At 47.9% G+C, this 10,059-nt stretch overlaps 1 protein-coding gene across 2 annotated transcripts in view; it reads right to left on the reverse strand.

The window, feature by feature from the left end:
- Window positions 1–1,787: 1,787 nt before the first annotated feature.
- Window positions 1,788–10,059, reverse strand: part of DHX35 (DEAH (Asp-Glu-Ala-His) box polypeptide 35) — a 79,002-nt gene continuing 70,730 nt past the window's right edge. For both annotated transcript variants that reach the window (XM_011929049.1, XM_011929048.1), the window contains 2 exons: window positions 7,269–7,380; window positions 1,788–3,008 (listed from right to left, as the gene is read on the reverse strand). In XM_011929049.1, the coding sequence (XP_011784439.1) occupies window positions 2,964–3,008; window positions 7,269–7,380 (157 nt within the window). In that variant the 3' untranslated portion in view covers window positions 1,788–2,963. The remainder of the gene's footprint in view (window positions 3,009–7,268; window positions 7,381–10,059) is intronic.

Raw genomic sequence — 10,059 nt, forward strand, 5'->3', positions numbered from 1 at the left:
CAGAACCACCCGAGATCGGGCTTTTAAAACTTACAGCTTCCCAGGCCTCACTGCCAGACATCCAGTCTTGTGGCTCCAGGATGGAGTCTCATGGTTTTCCAGATTTAGGCCCCTTGGCCTGAGCTTCCCTCCCCCAGCCACCCAACCCTCTGTCTGGTCAGCAGCAGACATCCTTGCTTAGACTAGGAGATGTGTCAGCCACACGCTGTCAGCGCCGGGCCCTGAAAAACAGAGCTGAGGGCAGGCAAGGAGACACCCTGTTCCAGCAAGCCCCTGGAAAACAGAGCTGAGGGCAGGGCTGGGGTGCTGGGGACAATCCAGGACTGAATGGCAGGGCCTGGCCCATGAAACTGGAGCAGCACTGGTAGCAGGCTGTGCTGACACCAGGACAAAATAGTGGAGATGGGAGCATGGAGCTGAGGCACTAAGCAGCTCTCCAAGTTCATGGCCCACGTGAAATGCTCAGCAGTGGGGTACAGCCAGGGAAGAACATGAGAGCGGTCTGTCCTTTCACCAGGAAGGCATCTTATCGTGGGGCAGTCTCTGTGGATACAGCCCTGACCTTAACAACCCCTACTGGACCTCTGCCATCTCCTGCCACCCTGTCCTTCTCGCGCGCCCAGCTCCACCCTGGTCCACTCATCTGGTTATTTGTTGTCAAGAGTCTCCACCTCATTCCTGCGCCATGCACATGGCCTGAGTGCTCAACATTTGCTGGCTGGACCGAGCGGCGCGCTGGCTAAACCAGGGGCTCCCCATGACAACAATATCCAACCCCCGGGGAAACCAGCTGTGGCAGAGAACTGGCATGGTCTCTGCAAGCCACCAACACAGAAAGCTGCCATCTCTGGGCCTACAGGGCTCCACCACCTCCATGCTTTCCAGCACCAGCTTCTCTCTGCCCTCTCACTTGCTGCAAAGGGAAGACACAGCAATGCTGTGAGTAATTTCACTAGCAGTATCTGAAGACCTGTGTGGAGCCCAAGGGGACTAATTCTGTGGAACTACTAGTACTGTGAGGTACTAGGCCCTGCTGTCACATCTGCGGGCTGACAGTGGGAACGGGGATACAGACCTGCAACAAACAAAGTCAAAAGTTCTCATCTCTCTCCCCCAGGCCGGGCCCCACTCCCTGGCGAGCTGTGTGGTCCCAGCCTGTTGTTCACCAACACTGTAAAGGGGACTCCCCATGGGCCCAGGATTTCGCAGTTGCTTTGGACAGCAAGGACCTGTCCCACCCATCGCAGACTATGATATAACACAGGACACAACACTGGGAGCTGTCCCTGGGGGAGCGCTGCCCTCTGAGAGGTGGAGGGACAGAGGGGAGGCATGTGCTCAGGATCAGGGGCCCAGGGGTAGAGGCAGCATGCAGGGACGGGCTTGCCTCTGGGTGCTCCCTCCAGACTGTCCGGGCTCCCAGCGGGCTCTGGTCTCCAACCTGAGGGTGTGAACCCTGTACCTCCCCTTCCACCACCACATAAGCTTTGTAGGATCAGCTTCAGTCCTAAAGCCAAACTTGAAAAATAATGTTTCTGACCTCTCTACAGGGAGATCCCAATTGGAAATGGCAAGAATTAGCACCTCTTTGGGACTTCTTTTAATGTCCCACAGTTTAATCAGGTCTTAAGGTCATTCAGTCACATTATCTTGCTTTAGGGGGCTTCCTGTGTCCCTGAGATCCCAAAGCTGCTGTATGCCACAGCATTAAGTTTCTTAGCTAACGTCAGGCCCTCACTCCGAACAATTCATTAGAACATCTTAACATATAGACCATGAGAACCAGCTGTGGGAGGGAATACATTTACTTTAGGTATAAAGGTTTACTATTATTAACAAGTTATCACTATTATTTACATGTTTATAAAATGGAAATAAAAATGACATACACATTTGGTGCCAAAAGTGGCACATCCAAACTAATATCAGTACAAAAATAAATTTTCAAGCTATGTGTTTTTAAAATAAAGGTCACTGAAACAGTAAGGGGGAAAACATCTGCATCTGGCATGTGTTGAAACGCAATCATCATCACAGCAAAGCAGCCCTGGGGCAGCAAAACCAGTGCCTGCTGGAAGAACCACCCCCGTGTGCTCTTGCAAGACGCCAAGCAAACAAACAAAATAACAAATACACCAGTTATGCTCCTGAGCTACAGAAGTTTAGGGCGTCTAAACTGTTGTGAATTCCTGCTAAAGAGGAGAGCCTGTGGGATCTGAGCTGATGAACTCTCCTGAGTGCTCAGCTAGTGTGGCACCAGGACCTGGCACTGCACTGAGAAGACGCTAAGCCCACTTGTGAAACAGAAATCCTCAGCTAACACAAAACAGCACACGAGTCCTCTCTGTCAATCACCAATCCCTTGCAAATCTCCTGGCTGCAGACAAACAGGGACAAGGGCTGAGGACAGACAGAAGTCACTGGGTTTGGGAGCCCCTGTGCCCATCAGACATGCCTCTTGGTGGTTTCGGCAGAGATCCCCGATGTTTCATTCCTTCGCAGATACACACTTGTTCACAAACTTGGCAGCGGACCTCATTGGTTAACACAGCCGTGGCCCCAGCAGGGAAAGCAAAACCAGCCCAGCAAACCATTCCTCTGTCCACCCCACATGGTATTTCAGCCTTCACTTTCCTCCTTGTTTCCCATAGAGCTGGGCCAGGACTGCGTGCCTGCTGGAAGTGGCATGCTGGGTTAGTGAGCGTGCTGAGTGAGCCAACTCCCACTCTGCCCGCTGCAGCACAGAAGGATGTCTGCCCATGCACAGAGTCCTCCAGGATCCCAGCAAGGATGCAAATGCTGTGGGCAGTAGGAAGAAAGGGCTAATGAACAGGCCGCAGCCCTCTTCAGAGCAACCAAACATTCTACAGGAGCTGGTGCCAGCTCACCCCACCTGGAGCCAGAGGCAGCAGCATGGAGGAGAGGACACCAGCAGTCCCTGCAGCTGCGGCTGTGGGCTCCTCTCACTGGTCCTGGACCTTGGCCCTTTTGGCTTTCAGGGACAGGTGCTGCAAGAGAAGAGAAGACACTCCAGTTGGGGTTGATTAGACAAAGAAACCCGACTGCAACGTACTCCCCATATGAATGACCACATCAAATCTTCCATCTGGTCCACACCTTCCCAGTAAATGCTGTTCACGAAATAGCGTGGAAGGAAAAAGCCCAAGTGGCCAATGAAGAAGCAGATCTTAAGTCAGCTGCCAGAAACCTGAGGCCCAAGCCACAGTGGCTGAAGCTGGTTATATAGGGCTCTGCAGAAGCTGTGAAGGCAAGGTTTTCTTTTTGAGACACAGCTCTCCCTCTGCCCCAGAGGACAGCACTGAGCCAGACACCTGAGGTCTCCAGACACCTCAGGAGACTGGGCTCAGGCTGGAAGTGACCTCAAATCTCCAGGAAGTTCCTGACAGCAGTCAAGAAAAAGTATCTTCTCTTTTGGAACAAGGAAGTCAATTTACCAAGCATCTCAACATGCCAGGTACCCATGGAGTACCTGTCTCAAGGATGGAGATAAAGACACGGCCTCTGCCCACATGGAGGGTACAAGCTTGCTGGGAAGACAGAAAGGACACCTCCTAGTGACACTTTTTTTTTCTCCCAGAAATGTCACTTTCTACCATTATGAATAACATGAAGCACAACATTATAATCATAGGCATCAGATAACAGGATTGGAAGATGAAGTATTTTTTACATTCTAAAGCAAAGCCGAAAGTGGCAGAAATCCTTAAATATGCCTTTGAGGCGCAGTGTGTGAATATAAGCTTTTAATGAAAGACGTCCCCCCACTCATCAACTGGGATACACCCGACAGCCCATTACTAATCATCAATAACCAAGAGATCCCTGAGCCGTGCCACCCAACACATTGTGAGAGCCTCACACGAGAGTGCCCATCCCGCCTGCTCTGGGGCTGGTGTGCCCACTCCTTAGCACATCCATACGGCCTCACAACATCAAGCTGCATCGCCCCCAGAGAGAACTGCAGGCCCTGACAAAATGGAGGGTGTGAATGGAGACAGAGCACACCAGCAGGTGTGACGTGAGAGACAACAGAGCGAACGGGACCCAGGTCTAAATGAGCTACGAGAACTCAGACTTTCTATCTGCTTACAGCTGAGGGAGGACCACTACAGACTCTTGCAAAGGCCACGTTAAAGGAGTTTTCCCTAATAATGAAGGTATCTCTGAGAATAAGGAAAAATAATTTAAAAGCCAGAAGGCAAATCTCTGAATAGGCCACCCCATTCTTCCCCTGTCTAGCTGTAGGTCTTGCTGAATTTCTCTGAATTCTCTCCTCTCTACACATCACCTGATATAACCCCTACAGCTAATGTTAGACATCCACGGCCTTAGCTTGGGGATGGGAGATGACGCCATTGTGCCTGTGGGGCCATTTTTGGTGCTTGTTTCTGGGAAGAATGTTGAATATAAACAAAGCTGACTCTGAACCATTTCAGGCCTCCACACAGGGTGAGAGCAACATTCCGAAAAACAGCAGTGATGGAAAGTCTCCAAAGGTGCCAGGAACAGGGCTGCAAATGATCTGTGGGCTGTGGATGGTTGCGAGGCGCTGCACTGTGTCCAACAAAGGAACATCTACCGTACATGGGCAACCCCTGCAGATCTGGAGGCTCTCTGAGAAATCAATCTGCTTTGGACAAGTTAATAGTAGAAGTGCCCTTGGACTAGACAGTTAAGAAATAACCAAGTTTCTCTGTGGTTTGGGGACCATCGCCATACAATGAGGTTGTTGTACTAGGTGATTTCTTTTTTTTTAGACAGAGTCTCGCTCTGTCGCTCAGGCTGGAGTACAGTGGTGTGATCTCAGCTCACTGCAGCCTCCACCTCCTGAGTTCAAGTGATTCTCCTGCCTCAGCCTCCCAAGTAGCTGGGATTACAGGCATACGCCACCATGCCCGGCTAATTTTTGTATTTTCAGTAGAGACGGGGTTTCACCATGTTGGCCAGGCTGGTTTCGAACTCCAGGAAGTTCCTGACAACAGTCAAGAAAAAGTATCTTCTCTTTTGGAACAAGGAGAACTCCAGGAAGTGCTCCTGGAGTTGGTTTCGAACTCCAGGAAGTTTCTGACAACAGTCAAGAAAAAGGCCTCATGTGATCCGCCCACCTCAGCCTCTCAAAGTGCTGGGATTACAGGCGTGAGCCACCGTGCTCAGCCGCACTAGGTGATTTCGAAAGGTCTGTCACAGCCTCTCTAAAAATACTCTGATGACAGTGGAGGTGATGGGCTTAAAAAAAAAAAAAAGCCATTTGGAGAGAAGGGACAAATGCAGAAATCTGGGCTTGTCATTTTCTTCAAACTTCTGAAGCTATTTGTTCTTTAATTTTGTGGGTTTGACCTAAAGAAACTGGAATTTTGAGCTGAGAAGGGAAAATGACTCAGCTTCTGGGCTAATTCTGTTTCCAAGAGTCTAAATGAATCCAAGACAATTTCAGGCTTATCCTTCTCTGGCTGTCTGCATCTTCTTACTTGAACAGGCACTTTGACCACTGCACCATTCCTCTTTCAACCACTAGTTTACCTTTCTAATCCCTTCTCTTGGACTCCTGAAGTCTGCTGCTTTCCACCTGAGAGGTTTTGAAGGAAAAGACTTTCTTTCACCAGGTTTATTCTTATCAACCTAATTCAGCAAAGACAACACACTCTGCATTTTTATCAGTCCCTGCAGGCTGATGTGCTTTCTAGCTGAAATATCTGAATTGGGATGTGTGAAGAACTATAAAGGTGTGACACGGTTTTTGTTTGATTAGATAAAAATTAAATATTATAAAATTTTGAGAGGATAATTTCCCTTGACTTTGCTGGAGTGGGAGAGATGGAGATTCTTCCATTTATAGGGTCACAAATTCAAATGTCTCCAAGAGTGGAGCAGGCAAGTAAGCAAGTGGGGCTGTGGCACCTGGCGATGTCACTGATGGCAGGCAGCCACCCCTAAGCCCGTGATGCCACCACGCGGGAACTCAGGCCTAGTGTTACCAGACTAAACATGTCTTTCAAGATAAAACAGAAATTCATGTTTAATATGAAATCTCCCAATTTTTAAATGTGGCAATCAATTCAAATAATGCTTTGAAAACACTGTGTAGTCCAATTCTGGCCCTCATGGAGAAAAACGTTTCAGACTTTCCCTTCTGCTGTAAACAACAGTAAACTTGGGCGAAATATGTAAAGCAAGTATTTTTAGGCAACAAACAGCACGGGGCTGTAACCCTTTTTAAAAAGGAGCTGGGCGTGGTGGCTCACACCTGTAATCCCAGCACCTCGGGAGACCCAGGCGGGCAGATCACCTGAGGTCAGGAGTTCAAGACCAGCCTGGCCAATATGGCGAAACCCTGCCTATACTAAAAATACAAAAATTAGCCAGGCATGGTGGCACACACTTGTAATCCCAGCTATTAGGGAGGTTGAGGCGGGAGAATCACTTGAACCCAGGAAGCAGAGGTTGCAGTGAGCTGAGATTGTGTCACTGCATTCCAGCCAGGATGACAGAGCAAGACTCTGTCTCAAAAATAAATAAATAAAAATAAAAAAGGAACTGGTGGGCATGGTGGCTCACACCTGTAATCCCAGCAATTTGGGAGACCAAGGCAGGAGGACCACTTGAGCCCAGGTATTTGAGACTAGCCTGGGCAACATAGTGAAACCCCATCCCTAAAAAAAATTTTTTAAATTAGCTCAGGCCAGGCCTGCTGGCTCATACCTGTAATCCCAACACTTTAGGAGGCTTGGGTGGGCGGATCACTTGAGGCCAGGAGTTTAAAACCAGCCTGGCCAACATACAAAAAAAAAAAACAAAAAAAAGAAAGAAAAAAATGAGCCAGGCGTGGTGGCACACACCTGTAATCCCAGCTACACGGGGGCTAAGGCAGGAGAATCGCTTGAATCCAGGAAACGGAGGTTGCAGTGAGCCATGATCGTGCCACTGCGCTCCAGCCTGGGCGACAGAGTGAGACTCTGTCTCAAAAAAAAAAGAGAGAAATAGTTTGGAAGAACAAAAGGAGAAAAAGCAATACCCTTTTTTTTTTTTTCTTATGAGGTTAGGGGGATTTATTTTTAATTGCACTTCACTATGAATTAAACGCTAGAGTGCTTTCTCAGAATGTTTTGGGGATATGGTAATAGCCTTTCCACCCTATGCACCACTAGGAGGAACACACATAGGGCATTAAATTGGAGAAAAAGAGTACATTGAAAAACATGGAGAGGCTGCTAACAGGTGGCTGGGGCACAGGCTCCGTTCATTCCTACCGTTCCTTGTTGATAAAAGTGTGGAGCCAGTTCCAACAGCCAGGCCGATTCAATGGCAGTCACGTCTCTCATGTAATACTTGGAGGTCTGTATAACTTCGTTATAGATAACCCTGAAACGAGAAAGACACATGAGCTAATTTCACCCTCTTGTGATGACAGTCAGGATCCACAGTTAGACATGCTGTTTCCTTTAACAGGTTCTACTCCATGTGCCAGACACTGTGCTAAACACATGCATTTATGTCACTCACCAAAGCCTCAAGACCTAAGTGCTGGGTAATGGTGTGTCCATTTTTCAGATGAGACTCTAAATCCTAAATGACTTCTGGGACATCTCAGTTATCCGCGAAGGACCTTTCTGGATCCTGCATCTGCATTTACAGAACTCTGAACTGAGCCTAATGACTTTATTAGAAAATGCAGAAATAGAGGCAAAGGCTTGCCTGATTCTGAAAGAGGCTGGGAACTGACTGTAAAGAGACACAAAGAATTTCTAAAATGGTAAAAACATCGTATAACTTATGTGGGTCCAGGTTACATGTATACACATTTGTCAAAACTCATCTTGCATTGTAAATAAATTATACCTTTATTTAAGGAAAAAAATGTTTCTGAGGCTCAGGTAATAGACAACCAAAGAGCCAAGAGCATAATATCCAGTCCCCAGATTTTAGGTGTGCATATGAGTAGATACTAGTTTCCGAAACATCCCAAGTGCTGATTCAGGGCTTCCTGCGTAGCTATAAACACACCAGCCACACTGCGGTTCCCTACTCCTCAAAAACCAGTACATGAATCTCAGCTGACAAAAGGAAAAAGGAGGACCCCCTACAAAGAGGCCGTGATGGGGGAGCCCTTTCTTTGCCACCTGAACGGTACGGCGCTGCTTCAGGCTGGCTCTATTTCCCCAACCTTTCTTTGCCCTTCAGAGCTCCTTAGGAATGAAGCAAGAAAAAGAAAAGCCTTTCTCTTTTAAGCAACTTCTAAATTTAACCACCCAAAAGTCAGCAAAAAAAGGATCTAAAACTGAGGTTTTGCATCTCTCTTGATTTAAAAAAGTAATTTTTTTTTAAAGGCTGGGTCTCACTCTGTCACCCAGGCTGGAGTATAGTGGTGCAATCATGGCTCACTGAAGCCTCAACCTCCTGGGCTCAAGTGATCCTCCTGTCTCAGTCTCCTGAGCAGCTAGTACTGCAGCCATGTGCCACCATGCCTGGCTAATTTTTTTTTTTTTTTTGAGAGTTGAGGTCTGGCTATGGTGCCCAGGCTGGTACTGAACTCCCGACCTCAAGCAATCCTCTGGCCTCAGCCTCCCAAAGTGCTGAAATTACAGGTGTGGGCACTCTTCAAATTCTCCTGCACACATGAGTGTGCATATCCTGGCCACATTAGTGTAGTCACTGGGTAACATTTCTAAACCCAGAACTGACCAAGGTGCTCTCAACCTAAGAAACTTCTAGGTCTGCACTGGCTACAGGATAAATCTGATTCCTTGGTCTAGGGAAAGAGAACTCAAACTTTACTGCCCAACAGAAACATCTGGAGGGCTTGTTAAAATGGAGTCCTGGGCCCTAGTCCAGTTTCTGACTGAATGGAACTTGGCATGGCCTGAGAAGCTGCATTTCATACAAGTTTCCAGGTGATACTGATGCTGGGCTGGAGACCATACTTTGAAAGCTGCAGTTCTAGGGTACAAAGTGTTTGACCACAGATCTTCTTGCCTTCAAATCTACCGCTATCTTCTCTCCCTCTCTTCACACACGCCCCACCCTTTTTCCCAGGGCTTCTCCATCTTCCAACTGGAGAAGGACAAATTGTTGTTGTCTTTAAAATTTCCAACCTGGGCAGGGTACAGTGGCTCATGCCTGTGATCCCAGCACTCTGAGAGGCCAAGGCAGGCGGATCACCTGAGGTCAGGAGTTTGAGACCAGCCTGGTCAACGTGGCAAAACCCTGTCTCTACTAAAAATACAAAAATTAGTTGGGCGTGGTGGCACACTCCTGTAATCCCAGCTGCTCAGGAGGCTGAGGCAGGAGAATCACTTGAACCCCGGAAGTGGAGGTTGAAGTGAGCCAAGATTACACCACTGTACTCCAGCCTGGGCAACAGAGTGCGACTGTCTCAAAAAAGCAAAATCCAATCCATGGTTGATCAGTACTTTTAATCAATATTTTTTATTGGTAAAATACAATATAAATGAATTCTAGAAAAATGAAATTGTAAACAAGAAAAATGTTAAGTCCCCAATTTTATTATTAAATTGGATAAACCTAAACTATTGAAATGCCATAAAGATGTCTAAAGACGAACCTAAACTTAACCATTGAAATGCTATAAAGATGACTCTAGACTTCTGTGCTTACCTCTTTCTTCCCAGGCAGTGTTACAGAGCAGCACCATTTCACAGGCCACCCATACTAATGATTCCCCATTTTCCAAACGCAAGAGGCTCCTTTATGTTCCATGGCTCTGGCCCTGCTACTTCTCTACCTGGAATGCCCTCTGGGTCCTTTCTGCCTGAACACTCTTGTTTCCAGGTTCAGATGAATGTTATCTCCTCCATGAAGCCTGCCCTGATTCTCACTGGCACATGATGTGCCAAGCCCAGCACTTCATCCACGCCACTAGTGAAGCCCTTCCCCCAAGGCAGCTGACTCTGTGTCTGTCTCTATGTCAAAACTGTGGGCTGGGGCCGGGCGCGGTCGCTCACGCCTGTAATCCCAGCACTTTGGGAGGCCGAGGTGGGTGGATCACCTGAGGGCAGGAGTTGGAGACCAGCCTGGCCAACA

The sequence above is a fragment of the Colobus angolensis genome, unplaced genomic scaffold (assembly GCF_000951035.1).
Source record: "Colobus angolensis palliatus isolate OR3802 unplaced genomic scaffold, Cang.pa_1.0 Scaffold8, whole genome shotgun sequence".
Lineage (NCBI taxonomy): Eukaryota > Metazoa > Chordata > Mammalia > Primates > Cercopithecidae > Colobus > Colobus angolensis.